Consider the following 22105-nt stretch of genomic DNA (forward strand, 5'->3'; position numbering starts at 1 on the left):
TGCATTATACAGAAGATTTTCCTCCCAATTATTTTATCATCAGAACGGTTCTGTTCGAGCCATCCATACACCACACATGCACACCAACTCCCAGAACATTATAAAGACTCCATTTAGTTCTTCTCCCACATGAGATCAAATTGGGTTTCCTTTGCTTGGGAAAGCCCTAGTTACTAGCAATATTTAGAATGTATATGACAATATAACAAACCTATTTCAAAAATAAAGTTTAACATATTTCAAAATATTATGACTCTGACTCGTTTTTCTGTAACAAAGGCAGCCTCAGACTTTGATGTTGACTAATCAGTCATTCTGAGAGCAAACATCCGAGAAGTCAGAAATGCTTTTGTAGTTTTATGGAGAATAAAATCTCTATAGACCTAAGCAAAGCTGGATCTGAGTCCTATCCGAAGGCTCGTCATCACGTACCCCCAGAAGCTAGGGAGGCAAGAGCCTAGGGCAGACTACAGGCGAGTCACTGGGCAATGACTGGCCACTTCCTTTAAGTAAGATGCTTGTCTGGAAGTGGTAAAAATAAATAAGTCAGAGTTTACCTACTCCTTCTTGTGTAGTTTAAAAAAAAAACATTGATTATTGGTTCTGCCATGATATGGAGAGGGATAAAGCAATGTAATGCTGTTAGGACATAATGAAGAAGAACGGGCTATTTATCTAGTTTTCTATGTATTGCATAGAGGCTTATTCATCTCCTCTTTATGCTTCCGAGATTATATTATGGGAGTAAAGTGGTAAAAATAGTCCATATGTGACTGTATTCTCAAGGGAGTCAGGAAAAGAGTGAATCGCCCCCACACACTACCAGAGCCGTAGCCCATGCCTACCAGGGAAGCTGCAAACTTGGCATTACAGAAGTAACATGCGGATGGGGATGTTCGGATTGGGTTTCATAGAATGGATTTTGTTGTATGGGAGAATTAGAAAGATAGTCTTCCGGAGAACTGACTGGAGCTACACGGATCTTAGTGACTTTTCTATAGGTACACGGACAAAGAAATGTAGATGTGCAAGCCAGCAATTCCCAAGTGGGTCTCTAGAACAAGCAGCATGACTTGGCTTGTGTCCTTGTCCCTGCAGGGGAATGGTCAGGATGAGGAATCTGGGGATCCTTTGGGAGAATCATGGTAAATATCAGATGCAACATTTATTCTCTGTCTCATAGCTCCAATTAAGACTCGCCAGGAGATCTGCATTTGTACGTCCTATACAACTGCTTGGGGTATCACCAACTGCCATTCATGCAGTGAAAACTCAACCAACATTAACAGATCTCTGCACTCTCCACTCCCTGAATGGAAACTCCTAAAGTAGAAGAGGATGGAGGATCAGAGACCGGGCAGGAGCTTCCCTGTAGAAGCTCCTCACAGAGAGAGCCTCAGCAGGTTCCTTTCAGATGGAGTCCGACTGGGGGAGGGTTGGTGGAGCTCACAGGACACTGCTCTCGTCTCTACTCCAGGAACCAGGGCTCATGCTCCCTTCATCACTGTGGCAGAAATAAAAGCAACCAGTGGGCATGTAACTAAGTCACTAAGATCCGAGTAGCTCCAGTCAGTTCTCCGGAAGACCCTAACAACATCATGAATGTGGCCCACAGTGCCGATAGGAAAAAAGCTTCCCAGAATCGGACCCAAGGTACTGGGCCTGCCAGTCAGAGTCGAGGAAGAAAGAACATAGTAATTCTCCCTTGCTGGTTTCTCAAAAATATCTCTAAATTTCGCTTGTTAAAAATAAGCTGACTTCAGAAATGCAGAAGAAACTTAGATGCCCATCAATACAGTAATTCTCCTTCCCGACTTTCTAACCATTTCCACAATTCTCTTTAGAAGCATTGATTGTGCTTTTTAATTTTAAAGGGGAAAAACATCAAAAATATAAATGATAGAAAAATCTTTTGATGTATTTCCAGCAACTCTTTGAATGTTAGGTTAAGACTATTACTGTGCCCTCCCGCTATTGTTCTTTAGAGAACGGCTTTAACAAAATAAATCATGGTAAAGTCAACAATGCCATCCTCAGCTCTACTGAGATCACTGTAGCAATGTCCAACCCTATACGTAAACCTCCATCTCTTTCCCTTTGAAACAGGAACGCCCCACAGAACCAAGGAAGGTCCCCTCTGCGGCTACCTCTGCCCTAGTCAGTATACCTAATTTCTCATTGTTACAGCTGACAGCACAATGGATGCCACAACCAGAAGACCTTATCGCTTTCCACTAAAGTTTCACAACCTTGGGCCAACATTTCCCCAGCCCCGCCCCCTACCAGGAAATTTTTCCTGCATACAATGGAAGTTCCAAATTTAATCTAGCATACCAAAACTACTATTTTACCCTGGGAAAAGTCTAAAGTAGTTAAGTACTAAGGCCAGTTTTATTTTCTATTTTATTTATTATTTGGGGGGTTTTGTTGCACTGTTTTAATTTTATATATCTGAGACGGGGTTTTCCTAGGCACCTGTACTGGCAGGTTTTGTGTGTCAACTTGACACAAGCTCAAGTTATCACAGAGAAAGGAGCTTCAGTTGAGGAAATGCCTCCATGAGACCCAGCTATAAGGCATTTTCTCAACTATCAAGGTGATAGGGTGATCAAGGGTGGAGGACCCAGCCCATTGTGGGTGGTGCTGTCCCTGGGCTGATGGTCTTGGGTTTTATAAGAGAGCAAGTGGAGCAAGCCAGGGGAAGCAAGCCAGTGAGTAACATCCCTCCATGGCCTCTGCATCAGCTCCTGCTTCCTGACCTGCTTGACCTCCAGTCCTGACTTCCTTTGGTGATGAACAGCAATGTGGAAGTGTAAGCTGAATAAACCCTTTCCTCTGTGACTTGCTTCTTGGTCATGATGTTTGTGCAGGAATAGGAACCCTAAGACAGCACCTAACCTGGCCTGAAACACTTGACTTTCCTGTGTAGACTCCTAAGTACTGGGGTTAGAAGCTTATGTCACCGAACCTACCCAACTGTAGCCTAGTTACAACAAACAAAACCGAGAAAAGGTGGGCACATATTTATGATCGTAGGACTGAGGCAGGGGGATCACTGCAAGTTTGAGTGGGTTGGGCTAGTTAAACAAATGACCTCACTTGGGTCACATGCACCTCCCCAATGGCTCCTAGGCATGTAACAGCCTGATGTAAGGACAAGAGAAACCTGTAATAAATATATGCCAGGTAGTATAAGATGAGCATAGCAGCTAAAAAGTTTAAGATGCACACATCTACAAACCAGTTTCCTTTGGGCTTAGAAAGGTTTGCTCTTAAATTTCTTAGATTGACCACTTATTCATTAAAGTGGAATTTACTGAGAATCTGCTATGGGTAACACTTAATGAGAGAACCCTGGAAGACTACAGAAAGCTATAAAGACAATGGACGGCCACCTCGACCTCCCATTCTGATGGGAGAAGAAACAGTGGTTGGGGTGGTTTGAATATGCTTGGCCCAGGGAGTGGCACTATTTGGAGATGTGGCCTTGATGGAGTAGGTGTGCCACTGTGGGTATCGGCTTTGAGAGCTTCCTCCTAGTTGCCTGAGGAAGCCAGTCTTCTAGCATCCTTCAGACGAAGACGTAGAACTCTCAGCTCTGCCTACACCATGCCTGTCTGAACTCTGCCATGCTCCTGCCTTGATGATAATGGACTGAACCTCTGAACCTGTAAGCCAGCCCCAAGTAAATGTCCTTAGAAGAGTTGCCGTGGTCACGGAGTTGCCGTGGTCATGGTATCTGTTCACAGCAGTAAAACCCTGACTAAGACGGTGGTCAATCTCTGCGGTAGATAACCTGACAGAAGGATGACAGGCAGCAAAGTGCAATGAAGGAACAATTGTGACAGCAATGACTGTAATCACAGGCATCGCTAATGGGCCACGCTCCACTCTTAAGGGTCTGTGGGTTCAACGATGAGAAGACCAGGCAGTCATACAGAATTGCTGGTTGGGACACCAGTTCCATCCAGACTACCGGGTCCAGATTCCCGGTTTCCCTCTCTACCACACCATATTTACTGAGATAAAACAGGTAGAGAGCAGAAGGGAGTGTTTTAGGTATGATGACAGAAGAGTGTCACCTGGACGATGGTAACAGAATGAGCTTCAGGTAGCCTTCCTTCTGTTGATCCACTCCTGCCCTACTGTGCATCACTTAATCCACTACCCTACTGTGCGTCACTGACCCATAAGAAATGTGCGTCTTCAAATTACCTCCAACAAAACTACCAAGTAACTATACAACTTTTATTTGTTTAAAAACCTGGGTGAACTGATACTGCTAATGACTACTCACTGAAATTAAAGAAGGAACTGAGTAAAAATTCAAAGTTAACATAAAACTAGCTGCATATCTTATTTGAATTATGTACCTAGTACCACCATATTTGCTTTGAACCCAAACTTTTGAAAGTCATTCTTGAGGGTTACAATCAACTTCTACAAAATACTGTTATTGCTAGCCTTTTAATCTTTTCTCATTAATAATGACTATTTGTAATGGTGCACTGAATGGTAGCTCCCTTGTAGGAGTTTTTAAATTTGCCAAGATCCACCAGAAGAATTAATATCTGTGGTAATCACGTGAAATGCATTTCTTAAACACTATGGCTTGAAGTAGAAACAATCCTTTGCTCCTGCGGTTACTGTAGGGGATGAGTCTTACGCTAAGATCCTGGTCCCCTATTGGTTCTTAATCCATCAATAAAGATATTAGCAGCCAATGAGCTGGGCAGAATAGGTGGGACTTATGGGTCCCTGCAGGCTACAGATGCAGGAGAGAAAGAAAAGAGGTTTGCACCATGCTTCGGGTGGGAGAAAAGCCAAGCAGCTATGTGAGATCTCGGGCAAAACAACTACAGGCTGTTTTTCCAGGCGGGAACTTAGGGTGTTGAGCTGGGACTCAAGGTAGCTACTAAAAATATTGGGAAGGGGACAACAGCAGTGGTTGATTTGTAGTTCCCAGCAATTAAACCAATAAACCCAGCACTTTGGAGGCTGAAGCAGGCAGATAGGGAGTTCAAATCAACCTACACAGTGACTTCCAGGCCAGTGTAATAAGGCAGTGTTAACATTGGACATGCTCTGAGTTCTAAAGCTGGCCAAATAGAAAAGGTTTGCAGAGCAAGAGAAAGTGTTATTTAGGAAAAGGCCTGGGTGTTTTGGCTGTATACTTTGTTTTGTCACATCTGACACTGTCCTGAGACACTCTCCACAACTGACGCAGCCAGGTTTCGCTTGGCTGTGACTGAAATCTTCCTCCCCTTAGGCCCCAAGGCTGAAAGAACCAGGTGTCACCGAGCCCCAGGTGCTCTGCCCCGCACCAGGCGGTTCAGTTTGACAGCCTGACATCAAAGTCTGTTCACAGGCTCCGACAGACAGCTGATTTACTTCAAGTCCTCACTAGAAAAGTTCTGGTTCAAATAAGGAAAATGTTCAGGGCTGAGGGGGCTTGGGGGAGGGGGATAGGCGTGGGGGAAGCAAACACTTTCCCCTTGTGTACTTTAACAGCTGAAGTCAGAGTACATAATCCTGTGACTCAAAGGACTGTAATTGGCTCTGGCCTTTCTGTGGGTGGATTTTTTTTTTTAATGCCTATTGAACGATTTGACACCTGCCCTATGTCACCACCATCAACAACAAGATCACACGGCAATACCTTTTCACGCACGCCAAACCAAGCATCAGCATGCACCAATGAGAATACCACGCAAGTAAGGACAGGCTTTCTTTACTAAGTTGCCCTTGCTCACACCCTTCAGCAGCCTAACTATTCAAATACCTGGAGATGCCAGTAGTTTTCCACAGCCCACCCTTAGGATGCACACAAATCACATACAGAAAGGTTACTTATTACATTTTTCTTTTTTCTTTCTTCTGTTGTCTTCTTCTAATGCCTGAGAAAACGTCTTAATAAAAGGAACATTTGAAAGCGCAGATCAGGAGAAGTAGCTAGCCTGGGTTCCTGCCCAATGGATACACAGTAACACATCAGTATTTTAGGGAGTCACTGTCTAAGGGAGACACTGAGGATACAGTGACAGTTTGCCCTTTTAGCCTTCAGAATCAGGCCAAAACAAATATCTCAAACAAAAAAAAAGGCAGGATAAGTGATAGGTTTTTTAAAACGTGCTTTTGTACATGATAGATACTTTGATGACTTGAACAACAGAATTGCCTTTAATTCCCCAGTCTGTGCTTTCTCTTGTCTTTTGGTTCTTGTCCACCTGGGTGTTCCTCCTGCTTATAGTACCGCACTCTTCCGTCCCTTTTACTTCACATCTATGCATACATCATACAGATACCAACTTCTTTCCAAAGTTGATCTCAGCAAATCAGTGTGGATGTTTGTCTGGCCTCTGGTGGTTTCATGCTTCAAAATGATGTCTTCAATTTGGTTCTCAGCAAGAAAAGCTTATCACTTACTGACAGTTTGGGACATATGATGTAATGAGGGTCTGCTCTGAACTCCCCTGTTCACTGTGTGTGTGTGTGTGTGTGTGTGTGTGTGTGTGTGTGTGTGTGCGCGCGCGCGCGCGCGCGCGCAGATGTGTGTATGGGTAGGTGCACATATGGAGGCCAGAGATTTACATCTGGTTTCTTCCTCCACTACTGCTCTGCCTTGCAGAAAGGCACAATCTCTTACTGAGCCAGGCTGGCCACCAGCAAACCACTCAGTTCCGAGATAGCTGACCCTACAGGCAGGTACCTCACTCACCTTTTAATAGGTGTTAGGAATCAGCCTCAGGGCCTCATGCTATGTGTCAAACAATTTACTAACCGAAGCGTTAGTAACCCTCCCCATTCATTTCTCGATTTGATTTTGTTTACAATAATCTAAGCGTGCTATTTCACGTATATAAAAAGACCTCATTTAGCAGGTTTAGCCGCAAGCTTTCTGAACGATGCTAATTAATGATAAAGGGGGCTGAGAAGTTACTGGAATCTGGTGAAGAAGGAGTCGGTAACTTAGTAAATGTTTAATCAAAGGACTACTCTAGGAATCATGCTCTAGTTCTGATGTTGGGGCAGATTAAGAGAGAGCATGTAAGCAAGGGTGGATAAGGGCGCTTGCCATTGAGATCAGCCACCTGAGTTCCAACTGTTGGACACACAGCCGGAAAGTAATGGTTCCCCAAACGTGTCCTCTGACCTATTGCTCACACACACTTAAACGCACACGCAAAATAAATACATGTAATAACAGCATAAGAAATAAGTAAACAAACAAAATGAGGACATTAACTTCTCCTGTTCCTTGGGGGCTTTACAAATTGTCTGATCCTTGCCCAAGGTGGCAACTGGAAAAAAAACCAGATCATATAGGTGATGGACAGGGAGTATATACAGTCTCTTTAACAAGTCATAGGGATGTTTTGAGGAGTCACATTTTATGATCTTCAGTAATTGAAGGACGCAAGGAAGGAACTCTTTCTAAGCCAACAGCAGAGCCTTTCCAGGCCACAGTTGATGCCCTGGGCCATGAGCATTTCTTAATGCCTAATCTGCATAATTAAAGCTTATTTATGAAGCCGAGTATGATTCAGGACTGTACAAATGAACTTACCTCAACATATGAAATTGGAAATATCCCTATTTTATCTGCCAGCATTCCTTCAGCCCAGTTTTCATCCACTCTGCGGATCACAGTCAGTACGTCATCCTGAAGAAACAACAAAACCGTGCGTGAGTCTCTCTGATCCCGTTAAATGCACTACTTAGTACACATCCTCAATAAAGGGACTGAAGTTTTAATAGTAGGCAAATAAAAATTCTGTATCGTACCTTTAGTACACAAACTATCATCTTACCATAGACCAAGCAGTAACTGCCGGTCAACCTGATATTCTTCAAAACTTTTTATTATATTCATTTATAGTGGGGGGGAGGGGCAAGCAATAGCATGCATGTGGAGGTCAGAGGACAATTTTGGTAAGGTGGTATTTTTCCTACCACGTGAGTCCTGGTGATCAAACTCAGCTCACCTGTCAGGCTTGGCAACTAGCCCAGGTACTCAGGAATAACAGAGTAAAGCTAAAAGCTTTGGAATACCGTGGAATACCGTACCTTTGCAAAGGGAAGGCAATCTTTGTCAGCTTCCTTGTCTTTCACTTCAAAGTCATAAAGTGCTTTGCACTGAGGTGGGGGCTGAGGTAAAGGTTTGATGATCTGCACAAAGTTGGTGGGGAAAAAGCCGTGGACCCCGTTGACTTCTCCATGGTACCAATTTTCATCCACTTGTCGTCGCAAAATGATGATGTCGCCTTTGCTGAACTTAAGGTCTCCGGGCTCTTTTCCTTCGTAGTTATATAATGCTTTGGCACACGGTAACTGAGGTATTCCCTTAAAGAAAGAGAGGGATTTCAATGAAATAATGGTCAGGTAATGCCTCTGAAAATACAATTGCATTCTTGTCTTTAAATCTGGATTGAATTTGCCAACTTGTCCCTTGGAAGAAAACCTTACATAAAAAGGTAACTACATTTGCTACAATACAAATACAAAGTACAGGGTACCACTATGTCCTCCTCAGCATAGCCTCTAGACCTAATATGGAGATGCTTTGATTTCGTTTGCTTGGGATTACTGTCCAAGTCTGTCTCCTGATATAAAATTCAAAATTCATAAACTCTAAACTTAGTTTTTGTGTTAATAATTTATGTATCAAGATAGATGATATGGATGGAGAAGAAAAATTTAAACCAAAGCCTAACTCATCAACTTCATAACTCCTCTTAAAGCAGATTAGATTTGGGGCAAATATTTTTCTGATGTGGCTTTTAACTTGGGCATAATCTTTCATGAACTCAGTAAGTATGTATTAAGACTCCTTTCTGGGGCTGGGGATTTAGCTCAGTGGTAGAGCGCTTACCTAGGAAGCGCAAGGCCCTGAGTTCAGTCCCCAGCTCCGAAAAAAAGAACCAAAAAAAAAAAAAAAGACTCCTTTCTATTACCAAATATGAAATACTGCAGTAAGACCACCCCAGAGTGTGAGTGTAGTAGTTAGCACTCCTATCAACTTGATTCAGCCTAAAGGTACCTGAAAAATGTCTCAGTTGAGCACCTGTCTTTATGAGGTTTGTCTGTGGGCACTTTGCAGGGGGCTGCCTTGATTGTTAAGGGTTGATCTATGTGGGATTGTCTTGATTGTTATAAGGGTTGATCTGTGTAGCACTGTCTGGATTGTTAAGGGTAGGTCTATGTGGGATTGTCTTGATTGTTAAGGATAGGTCTATGTGGGATTGTCTTGATTGTTCTAAGGGTTGCTCTGAATAGGACTATCTTGATTGTTCAGGGTTGGTCTGTGGGGGATTGTCTTGATTGTTAAAGGTTGATCTATGTGGGATTGTCTTGATTGTTATAAGGGTTGATCTGTGTAGCACTGTCTTGATTGTTAAGGGTAGGTCTATGTGGGATTGTCTTGATTGTTATAAGGGTTGATCTGTGTAGCACTGTCTGGATTGTTAAAGGTTGATCTATGTGGGATTGTCTTGATTGTTATAAGGGTTGATCTGTGTAGCACTGTCTGGATTGTTAAGGGTAGGTCTATGTGGGATTGTCTTGATTGTTCTAAGGGTTGCTCTGAATAGGACTATCTTGATTGTTCAGGGTTGGTCTGTGGGGGATTGTCTTGATTGTTAATTGATATAAGAGAGTCCAGCCCATTATGTGCCACACCATTTCATAAACACATAGTCCTGAGCTGTTATAAAAGGCTAGGTAAGGAGGAGCCTGCAGGCAAACCAGCCATCCATCAGTTCTCCTCCATAGTTTCTGTTTTAAATTCTATTTGACTGTTACCCAGGGTGTAAGTCAAACAAATCCTTACTTGTTGCTTTTGGCCAGAATGTCTTATCACAGCAACAGAAAGGACTCTAGAACACTACCCCCTCAGGCTTTATAATCTCTGTGTTCAGACATGGTCTTCCACAATTTAAAATATTCAACACACCCGTCCTGGTTAAATAGCACAGCGAGACGGAGAAGCAGAGAGATGAGGTTTTAAACATTATAATCTGGTTTTAAACGTCAAGTTAAAAATTGTGCGCTCCTCCACAACAATTTAATCATCCACCGGATACAGTATGACATGTCTCAATGGCTCTTGGTGCCCATTTGTGAACGTTAGTCAGCACTTTAAGATTCTTGGCCTCCCTGCTGCCTATCACTGATTACAGAGGATAAACAGTGAGTCAAATACGCCTCTAATAATTCGCAGAATTAGATTACAGCCTTCTCCTCCTCATATCCTCAGCCATGTATTCATCCATGTGGAAGACCTTCTTCAAGCTTTTTTAACCAGGCAATGTGCTAGATCTGAAGACTTTAAAAAGGAATAATGCACGATTCTCCCCCTTGAAGGACAAGGCAGGTAAAGAAATGATAACCTAATGGCATAAATTCACCACGGAAATGTTCACAGCTTATGGGAAGAGAGAACTTGGGGTTTAGCCCTAAGGGGTTAGCTCAGCAATGTTGAGGTAGAGGGATGGAAAGGAAAGTAGAAACATTCCATACAGAGGGAACCGTGCTAGCAAGGAGCGTCAGCAGCAGGGATACAGGTAGGGGAAGAGCATTAGCAATGTAAGGTTCATGGGGGATCAGTGGTGTCAAATTTATACTGGGTCTGGAAGAACATTGTTAATAATTTTGGATCTATGGGTCCTTCAAGCACTAGTCAAGGGTCTGAAGCACAGGTGGATAGGTATGTCACACTCTCACCAGGCACAGGTGGATGGCAGTAAAAGGGATTATGGGTTGACAGGTGGACAGCCAACAGCTATGTACAAAGTAGAGTTATACAACAGTTGGAGTTTGCTTTAAAGTTTAATTTTTCCAGGAAGGTAAAGTGGTACATGTGTTCATTCCCTCCACAGTCCACTCATGACACAGAAGGTCAACCTTGAACACTCTTATAATAGCCCCAACAATTAGCCGGTTTTATAATCAGTCCACCCAAACTTCTTTGCTAAATATCTGTTTGAATTAAGGCAAATGGTGATTCGTTCTCTCAAGGTGCTATGTGGCAGTTAGTCACCTTGCCTTTGCTTGGTCCACTGATGTGAATTACAACAGCTCTGAAAAGTCAGTGTCCTTGGAAGACACGCGCTGAGCGGCCCAGAGATACGGTGCCCTCCTGTGCCCTTCTGAATCTGCCTTAAGTCTTAGCTTTTAACCGCACCATTCCTTGATATGACCTTGTAAAGAAACATCTGCTGCTGTGCCCTCTGGTCCTTCCCACATGCTCTTCAGGAACTCTGGCTTTTCTCAAGGCTATGAACTCTGATTATAGTCTACTTAACATCCAGTTGTGTGGAAGGTAGAATTCCAACCGTTGTCTATCCTCACATACGGTTCACTCAGTTCTTTTCTACATTATGTATTTCTCAAAGCCTGGTCATCACAGCTTAGCAAGACTTCCTAAAGCCAAGTTTGAGGACATGAGTGTAATCAGCATAGCAGTGAGTGTTGCTGGGGTGGGACAGGGGGAGGGTACAAAGGACATGGCAAGGAAACAGAGTTAACTCTTGCAGCCAGTGGGACTGTGAGAAGGCCACGGGGGACAGAAACACCCCATGGTCAGAACACCAATTCAGCTGCTTATTGGCTGTGAGACCTTGGGCAGGGCAGCTTTCTTGTGCTCTGACATCGATATCTGAAATTATTGTGAGAATTTGGTGAGTTTATGCATTTAAATTTCACAAAATGTCGTAGAAAGAACTAAATGCTGTATTCATGAACTATCATCGTCATCATTGCCACCACCATCACCACCACCACCACTGTTACCATCGTCATCAATATCCACCAACTCGATAAGCCCAGTACCAGTGAAATGGAGCGCTTGACAATCCATTTGTTTTCATGTACCTGAATCCTTTTCTTTTGAAGGAATTCACACAGCAATCACATTTTGTACGTGTGTGTGTGTGTGTGTGTGTGTGTGTGTGTGTGTGTGTATGTATATGTACGTATACACACACACACACACACACACACACACACACACTCACTGTCCTACAATTACGACAATGCAAAGACCATCCCTCCCAGGAAGTGCTCAACGATTTTGAAATGTGTACTTCTGAAGCCCGCATTTGTTTTCTGAGCCGAATCCATTCATCTTCTGGTTGCCCAGAAGAAATTACAAATTCCCCGACATGCACCGTTTAATGGGGAGTGGCATTTTAGATGTGGCTGTAGTTCATCTTGACAGGGCTAATGTAAGGCACTGGGAGCCTGCATGAATTAATTGGAAATCCTATTACAGACTCAGTGACAAATAACTCTATTCACCATTATGGCCGCTCTCCCCCCCACCCCCAACACCTCAATTAGCCGTTTGGCCGCCTCCACCCTAGATTCATGCCAGACAAATCCACACACCAAGATTCAGATGAGGTGCTCTTAGAAACCATTTTCAACGGCTCTTCGAAGAGATCTGTGAAGTCCCAAGTGCCCCACAGTAAGGTGCTTTTGCGATGTGCTGATGCAGGAATAGAGGGAATTTATTTCTTTACAGATCATTTCCACACCCCAGTGGGCCTAATGGACTTATTAACTTTTCCACAAAGCGAATCTATTAAGTGCTCCTAAAATCATCAAGCATCCTTAATAGAACAAGTAGCAACGGGAAAACCTATTATGATGGTGGCGCTATGCATTATGGTCAGCCCGGGGGTTACTTGGCCCCCATGCAACCAAAACTTCATTAATTCACACTGACTTGCTAAATGTTGACTGCCACGGTTATTCCAGTGATCAATAACCACAGAGAAGGAGCCATAAAGCTTATGGCCACCGAACCCACGAGCACACGGCTGGGCATCTGGCAGTGTTTTTCTATGGTGTTCTTTTTCAATTAAATTCTAAGACACTAGAAAAGCCAGTTTGTGTCAAGTTTCTCAAAGGAAGGTTTCCCACATTAAATAAAATGAATTCTCTTCTGATTTCAAATTGAGCCAAAGTTCAGTGATCTTTAGAAAACTTATTTCCCACACAGACTGCAGATGATTAAGGATAAATGGTTTAACGACTTGGAAGGGCAATAAAAGAACGCATTTTCCTGCAACATCTGAAGGGAAGAAAGCCAAAACAATTGGTTTGAAAAACCCTAGAACTAGTCTTGTGAGTAAAATACATCCGAGCCCAGGGAGGCCAGGCCTGCTTATTCATCTCCACCAAAAGGTCTGAGAGCGGTGTCATCACCCCGGCCTCTGCCCTCCCAGCCTTCAGATGCTTGTCTTTTGGATCCTCACATTGGGCCAGGGCCCCTGAGGATCCGCAGGGCTTAGATTTCACTTGGAGACTTTCACTTGGCTACACATGAAAGAGAGGCTTAAAAGGAGAGAGAGCCAGAGAGAAACCACACTGCAGCCCAACCTGGGGTATGTGGCTGTCACTCAGGTCGCCAGCTTCATCAAAGAGGTTGGCAACTGAGACGGGCGGAGTATTTGAACAATTCTTCATCAGCAGCGACTTCAATAAATACGGAATTATTACTTTTGCTCATGAAAAAGAGGACAGCGGACCACTTTACCTCACAATTAACGTTTGCTTCTAAATGACACCCTCAAGTTGCTGCGGATGGCATTAAAATCCTCACACGATCTGCACGCAAATATTCGTGATTAAATGCTCGCCACTTCCATTTCTGCGCCATCAAGTACACTCCAATATATCTGGCGAAATGCTGCTTGATGGGCCAGCTGGGAGTCCAACACGTAAATAAAATACTCACCGCCAATTTATTTCATGGACTCAAAATGCCAATGCCCAGATATACATGCAAGGCAGCCTCTCTCTAAACTCAGATGCCTTCATGCACTTCTTACTGCGCCATAAAGCGAAACAGATTCAACGGCCTACTGAAACGAGAGCCCAGAAGATTCTCTTACACCAGGAACAGCTATAAAATGTGAATTCAGTTATATCCAAGTTGGCATTAACTCTGCCTGATTCCAACTTGACTTCCAAAAACTTCTCAGAAAGAACGGAGGAACAAAGAAATAAGAGCCAATACCACACAGAGAGAAGCACGCTACGTAATGGATTATGAAATAATTTTAAAAATCACTTTACTTACTTGGTATATAGGTGTTTGGGCATCTTGTGTGAATTCTTGTGGGCATGTGTTCCATGACAAGCATGCAGAGGTCAAAGGGCAATTCTGGGGAGTTGGTTCCCATCTTTCACTACGTGGGTACTGGGGCTTGAACTCGGGTCACCTGCCTTGCAGAGCAAGCACCTTTCCCCACTGAGCCTTCTTACCAATACAATAGTCTTAATGGTTATTAAATGCAAAGTTTCAGTCTCAGGGTGAGTAAGGTAGCTCATTACTCAAATATGATCTGAAATGTATCAATTTTAACACCATGCCCCATAATTACTGTAAGTATTGCGAGTCTCAAATCTCCTCTCATTCTTTTGTCATTTCCTTTAGCATTCATTTGTAAAAAACCATCATGCTACAAGATTTCCATCTGCTGACCCTTTCCTTAAGTCTCTGAAATCTCACTTACTGTACCCCTGAACTCCAAATACCCTAGTCATGACTTAAAACCTACCAGTGCTTTGGAAGTAATTAGCACTTAAAGGGGAAAATCCCCACATAAATTTATTTTTATTTCTATTTTAAGGTTCCCAGAACCAACACAGGGGCTGGTCTACAGCACGTCAGTCCTCTACGGCTGAGACACCCCAACACTACGTTTCCTCATTCCATCCATCCTCTTAGCCTAGGTTCCCCTTCCCTTGTACAGCTCTTTTCTGCAGTTTTCTCTTGAAGCACGCCTCTTTATCTAACCAACCTTTCTCCTCAATCCAGATCTGGTTCCAATTTTACTCCAGTTCAAGAATGTGGGCTGACCCAGGCCAGCCTAAGGGGGGCGCAGAAGCAGCCCCTGTAGAAGGGAGACATGGATAACAGAACCCTCTTTGGCAAAAACCTTATATTTAGGAAACAGGAAAAAAACAAATCCCAGGCTGGAGAGGTAGAAAGAACAAGCAAAGAAAACCACAGTAGCAGGAATAATTCCTTGAAATGTGGTCTTGTCGACATCAACAATGTCTTCACAATCCAGAGATGGTTCCCAGTGACCTCTTAAATCAAATTAATGTTCTAAATCATCGGGTTTATGGCCCTTCCGTTTGGGTTGACCGTTCCACCTCGTATTTTCTACCCTCAGCGAGCAAAGCCGCAGCTGCTGTCATCACCTTCGGGCTCACACTTGCCATTCCTCCAGCACCAGAACATACTGAGAGCAGCCTACATCTCCTACCCCAACCCTAGTCCCCGGCCAGATTTGCTTCACTGTCTAACCTGCAGCTGATAATTGCACAACGTTGCTTTTGCTAGGATGCCCACCTTCGATGGCTGCTTTTGTTGCCTGGGATGGTATGAATGAGGCCAGGACCAGAGATCCAGTTCTGGTGTCAACAGGCAGTCCAGGCACTGTCTCCTTGAGATCTCCCCACCCCACCTGACAGAGGTGCTGTTCTTCAGTGTTTCCAGACTGCCCTACTCAACTGACATCCTATTATCCCAGTCAGTGAGGATCCCGTTTCCCCTGGACCAGAGCATCCTGTACCGTGGGACTCTGCATTACTCATTTTGATACCCTGAGTACCAACCTCAGTGTCTGTTAATAGATTCTTGCTGGAAAAGCTAACGGCAAAAGAAAAACCACTGTTGTCCCCAGTGGGCTGAGTGGTAACACGTGGATGGACAGGTGGAAGAAAATTATATTCAAGGAGAAGCAACTAAAAGGACGGTTAGTTGTGGACGTAGATTCGCCAGCTTCCTGTATACTGTACGACATACACAGTCACAGATTTATGCGTCCCCAGGGCTGACTGCTACTACATGGTCCTTTGGAAGTTACCTTCATTGTACCCTCTGTGCATGCTACATGGTATGCGTGAGATTCTGAATGTGAGTGGCGTAGGAATACTGAGGGAGGAGGAACATTCCACTCTTGGGATTCCGAGGGACCCGAGGCCCTCAGAAGTGTCCCAGAGAGACCTGGGAAATGTGAGCAAGTCCTTCTAATTGGCATCCACATCCACATACAGAAGACATTCTGGACATGAACAATTGAGTGCTTTCCGCAAAGCAAACGGCTGCTATTTGAGGAATGTAAAACAAACTATGTAGGAAACCACAACAAACAAATATTTTCCTTACAAATTCATTCGGCCGTTATGAGGAAATAGTCTTATAGCTGATTTATAGGTTTCTCTTGGATGGCTTCAAAAGGGGGAGTGTCCGACTGACAGATGAAACTCTAAAACAAATCTCATGAATGTCTTTACGGGAATATAACAATGGAGAACGCAAGTCACTAAAGTAAAATGCAGGAAATCCATGTCACCCGTTGTCCTGAGTGTTCCTTTGCTATTTCACTCCGTGCTTGATAACTGTGAGAATGTTTAGCAGAGAATATGGAAATTTACTAGGGAAATCCCCTGTAGTGACTTGAGTTCCTAACTTGAACCCTCAAGGCACAATGTGAGATGTTTTCTGGTAACATGTTAAGTTTCTGCCTATTTGAAAGCAGTTTGGCTCATGGTAAAGCCTTTTCCCTATCCCTGCCCTTTACAAACCATCCCACTTGGCTTGGGGCTGAGGGTCAGACAGGCAGGAATGAACACAGAGGAAGAACTCTGCATCCTAACAGAAACTCAGGGAAGGAAGGACAGGGAGAGTGTGTGAGAGCAGACTGTTCCATAAAGATCTGAGAAGAACCCAACCAACCCTGATGACTTCACTTTGGATTTGTATGAGTGTCTCCATCTTTTCGTTTTAGGACCTTGGAGCCAGTATGCCCACATAGCTTAGACAATGAGTGTAAGAATAGTTCACAGTTTCACCATTAAACAATGCAACAGACCCAGGCCTAGGCAGTCAATGGACAAGTTCCCAGGCAATTTGACTAAAGAAAAGTTAAGCTTTTCGAAAGGTGATTCTAAAACAATACAGATGGGATTAGACGTGCCCCATCTCAACCATATGGGAAAAAACCTAATCTCAGATGATTTTCATAATCAAATGTGAAAGTTCAAGCTTTCTTTCTGGAGAGGACAAAAACAAAGCGAAGACTACCCATAAAAACTTACAAACTCGACTCTCTTAGGATGGGATAGTTCTGTTCACCCAAAGACACAATAAACAAAATAAAAATGTAAGTGACAGATTGGGAAACTATTTCCAATGCTAACATCTAACAAAAAGCTCACTCCAGAAACTCAAAAACTCCTATAAGTCAACCATTCAGTTTTCAAAAGGGATAAAACAAAGGTTGGACAGACGACTCAGAAGTCAGTAGCTCACACTGCCTCTGCCTAGGACCGGAGTTTGATTCCCAGAACCCAGGCAACTCACAACCACCAACACTGTCTAACTCCAAGGAGACCCAAAGCCTCTGAGTCTCATGGAATCTACACTCAGGAGCATATACCTGCATGCAGATACACATGCACACACGCAGAATGAAAAACGGTAAAAGTAAATTGTTTTTTAAACTGAAGAAGGGAAGTGTTCTATACAGTCATGATCAGGATCCATCTTGAGTAGTAATGAACTCCAAACTAGCACTAACATGAAGTATTATCCCACATTATTAGACTGATGGATATTTAAGGATGACTGGGTTAATGCTCAATGACTGAATACTTGCCAGCACGGCGGGGCTCTGGGTTCCCTCCCTAGGACCAACAATACCAGCACCAACAAAAAGAGCATAAATAAAGATTGACCATAGAAAATGTCGAAAGATAAGGAGAAATTAGAATTCCCATATATTGCAGGCAGGAGTCAGAAATTGACAAGTTCCTATAAGCATGTATAGTTTACTCTGTGATCTAACTTGTGCAAACATGCTATTTATAAATACTAAGTACCAAAAATAACCCAAATGTCCATCAGGAGGAGAACAAACATACAGACGGGATTAGACGTGCCCCAACTCAACTATAACACCGGAGGATGCAGGTACAACTCAGTGTACCAACGGTGTAGGGTGCTGGAGTCTGGGTTTACCCAGCAGCACCATAACAAACCATCTGTCAGTGAACATACCCCACACAAGCATTATGGCATTACGCTGATACAGCATTCAGGAACAAGGGTGACACACCAACCATGACAGAGGTCAGAAGAGCAGTTCCGTGTGAATTGAGAAATATGGAGCAGGAGGCACTGGGAAGATTTTCAAAACCGTATTCTGCATCTGGCAGGGACATGAGGTACCTGGATCAACATGGATCAAATGCAGTAGACTGTTCTCTTGAGATCCATACTTTCTATAGAGAAATTTTACTTCAGTTTTTGTTTTTTTAATTTGAGACAGAACTCAGAAGCAGCACTTACTTAAGAAATCAGGAATAGCTGAATACACCAGGCACGTTACCATGTATGAACAAGGACGGGGAAATGTGGAAGTTCAAAGTGAATTAGCAAGCTATACCTCCCATTGACACGATGGAAATGCCGAGAAACAAGAACTCTAACGTGTGAGACGGGCAGGTCCAACCTTTCGGCACTGCAACATGCAGCATGAGTTTTCCTCTACAAAATCCATGTTTGAGAAATGCACAATCAAGTTCCAAAAGAAAAAAATTCACACACACACACCCCTCATAATATTCTAAGTGAGTTTACAACTTCGTGTTGGACTACATCTAATATCTATCCTTGGCTGCATGTGGCATAGAGGTTGCAGGTTAGACCAACCCCAGAGGACAGACACTGTTCCAATACGTAAGCTATCTCCAAGCAGACACGTACAGAACACGCAGAATGTCTACTCTAACCTCACTGAGCACCAGGTAGTCTCTCCACATCTGAGAGTTCACTCTGAGTCTCATGAACAAAGGAAGAAGAATTATATCGGGCATGGTCACTGGGGACAGATAAAAGATGATGAAAGTATAGGGAAATATTATGATGGACAAGCCGCAGAACAGAGATGCATTAATACGGTAGCATTAAGAGTCCAGCTTTCGACACTATGAAAGGGTCTCTCACAAAGAGAGCAAGACCGGTTCACAGTCACTGAAGGAAAAACATAGCTTAGACCAATGCATGCATTATTTAGGTTGGATAAAAGAATTTCCTGACAGGGAGGGCTGTTAAATATTGCAATGGGTTATGACAGCTCCTTCACCAGAGACTTGTAAAAATAGGAGCATCTCACAAGCATGGCTCTGCCTGAAGGCAAAGGGGTACAGTACAAAGGGTTTCCAGGATACTGCGAGCTCTTTAGCAATCCAACTATTGGGAAAGAACCATTATGGATTCTGTCCTATTTCTCTACAAAGGGTTACTCTCAAGCTGTCATTTTTGCCAACTCGGCGCAAGCTAGAATTACCAGGAAGAGCAACCTCAATTGAGAAAATGACCTCATCAGAATGGCCTGTAAGGAAGTCTGGGGCATTTTCCTACTTAATGATTGATGTGGCAAGGCCCAGCCCACTGGGGACAGTTCCATCCCTGGGCAGGTGGTCCTGGGTTGTATAAAAATGTAAGCTAAGCAGGCCATGGCATGCAAGCCAGTAGTAAGCAGCGTTCCTTCACGGCCTCTTCCTCAGTTCCTGCATTGGCTTCCCATGATGACGGAGCTGAGGTATTTTATCCTAACAGCAGAAAGTATCTAAGACAATAAGCCCAGGAGTAAGGAACAGGAGGTAGGCAAGGAGGACACATTTAGAACGAAAAGAGACATTGAACTTAAGGAAACAAAACCTAGACAGCCTGGATCCTTCCAACTTCTGGCAATCCACTACAGAGTCATTAGGAAAAGCTGGGAGTGCTGTGGTCAGACAGCCGTGCCGCCTTTTATCACGAGCTCTAGGCCAGTCACATGGGATGTGCACGTATCAGCATTTCTCCTCTTCAGAGGGGTGTGCGGACAGTCGATTAAATGTGGAGCCGAGGAGCAAAGACTGAATAATTACTTTAGAATAACTGCCTCTTGGTTTCAAATAAATTCATTACAAGGACAATGAAATCAATCCCACGAAACCCCCAATATAGAACCAAGGTCTTTAAAACATAATTAAGTATCTTCATGTAAAAAAAAAATCTCCCAAATCCTACACATGCATAAGCTTTGCAATTCTGATTTTTCTAAAAGGAATGAACAAAACTAGCCAAGCCCCTTAGCGCTCTCCCAGCTGAGCTCCTCCCGCAACTGTGGGAAATGATGCTGGGAAAGGACTTTGGAAGTAGTCTGTGGTAATAAAATGAATGTTACTTAAAGACTCTAACTGCCACTACCTTCTGCTTCCTCTGTGAAGAAAAAAAAATGCCTCTGGAAAATAAAATTAGAGTCCACTTGGGATGAACAACTTTACCATTGGTACATCGTCTGAACAAAGTATTCCCAACCACCTCAAATTCAGAATAAAGAAAGACAGCAATGAAGGGGGAAAGTCTTTAGTAAGGACACTGGGTCTCCAGCTCCCGCTGTATTCTAAATAACTGTACAGTGAGATATGAACTAGAGATGTTAAGGTTAGACTTGCTAACCTTAAGAATCCTCCTGTCTCTGCTTCTTGAGTGTACGTGCCGTCACATCTGGCCTCTTAGATTCTGGGAATCTGATCTTGGGGCTTGCACAGTGAACACAATACTGACCTAAACATTTCCCCAGCACCAGGAATATATTTTTGAGGGTAGAATACCAACAAGTAGAACTGAAGGACAGAGAAGGGACATGCACACTTGTGAGAGAGAAGAAACGTGCACGTGCTGTCATAAACAAGCAGTGCTTTACGACTAGCCTACTTTAGGAAGAATACCGTATGTGAAATTCTAGTGCCCTGGCTATAAATTTCCATAGATTGCATTTGAATAAATGCATACAAAGACAACCAAAAGTGTAAGGGGTAGCCTTTTAAACTCACTTGAGAAACAAAACATTTTAAAAGCCATTGAAATCTACTGCATTTTACTTCACCTCTGACACACAAGATAAGCATCAGAAAGTGATACAAAGCTGACTGCTGTCTGTAAGTCCTCCCCTTTGTCCCACTTCACACTGCCCCTAACTGTTCCTGATTGGAATATTCAGCTGCAGGAAATACTGGCAACTTTCGTGACGGATCAACAGCCTCAATTAAACTCCTGCTACCCCTGTTATCCAGACTCTCTCTGTCTAACTATACTTGCAACTTGCTGTCCTAAGTTCCTGTGTGGAAATGAGAAAAATTAGTAGTAAAAAAAAAAACAAAAAAACCTCACAATATAACCAAGAACACAAAGGGAGGAAAAGGGGATAGGACATGTATTGTCTCCGTGATCATGGTCCACTTCTACGGACCCTGTGACTACGTGACTCAGGTAATTGGTCCGATTTCACTTTAAGGGCTATGTCAACAGTGTGATCCAATGTGTGACCCAATGGCATTGAAGATCTTGAAGCCTGGGGATTAAGTGTGTTAGCTGAGGAAAATAACAAAAGCCTAGATACCATCCCTGAAACCCAGCGGGGTTAGTTCACTGGTCTTGTGAACATGTAGAAATTACTTGACATGTCACCTTCAAAAATATCTCCTTCTCATGCAAGTGCAGAGATCAAAATATGATCCTAAACACTTTAAGGAGAGGATAGTAAGTTAAATTATTGGTGTGTGTGTCTGTGTGTGTGTGCACGCGCGCAGGTGCAGGTGTGTGTGTATCTGTATGTGTGTATGTATGTGTGTGTGTCTGTGTCTGTCTCTGTGTGTGTGGGTGTGTGTCTGTGTGTGTGTCTGTATGTGTGTTTAAGAGCAGGGAGAGAATGAATGGACTAGATTCATCCCTGAACAGAAGCAGCTCAGTTCTGGAACCTGCTTAATAAGACACTTGTTCGATGCATACTGTCATTCAATAGACTAGGATGGGGCTTGTGGCTTCTGCATTTCTTGGAGCTGCCAGTCCCTAGAGCCACAATTCCAGCAGCAAAGGAATCAAGGGTCAGGCTCCTTCCCAAACTTCTTTGCTGGTCTTCTTTCTCAGTTGCCTCAGGGCTCCATCACTGAGTCCTTTTACAATCTAAAGTCACTCCTAAGCTGATGATCTATCTCATGTTATTTCTTCCTTTGAAAACCATGTGTATAACTC

At 43.4% G+C, this 22105-nt stretch overlaps 2 protein-coding genes across 1 annotated transcript in view; one reads left to right on the forward strand and one right to left on the reverse strand.

Moving 5' to 3' along the window:
• The window catches only part of Erich1 (glutamate-rich 1), a gene marked incomplete at its 5' end in the record, with an annotated part of 52793804 nt that overhangs the window by 4228232 nt on the left and 48543467 nt on the right, over positions 1 to 22105 (forward strand).
• Sh3rf1 (SH3 domain containing ring finger 1) overlaps positions 1 to 22105 on the reverse strand; it is a 165719-nt gene that overhangs the window by 49860 nt on the left and 93754 nt on the right. Inside the window, exons 3-4 of the mRNA NM_198764.2 lie at positions 8068 to 8343; positions 7568 to 7663 (exon numbers count right to left, since the gene is read on the reverse strand). Of these exons, the coding sequence (NP_942059.1) occupies positions 7568 to 7663; positions 8068 to 8343 (372 nt within the window). The remainder of the gene's footprint in view (positions 1 to 7567; positions 7664 to 8067; positions 8344 to 22105) is intronic.

This window comes from Rattus norvegicus, chromosome 16 (assembly GCF_021556685.1).
Source record: "Rattus norvegicus strain SHRSP/BbbUtx chromosome 16, alternate assembly SHRSP_T2T, whole genome shotgun sequence".
NCBI lineage: Eukaryota > Metazoa > Chordata > Mammalia > Rodentia > Muridae > Rattus > Rattus norvegicus.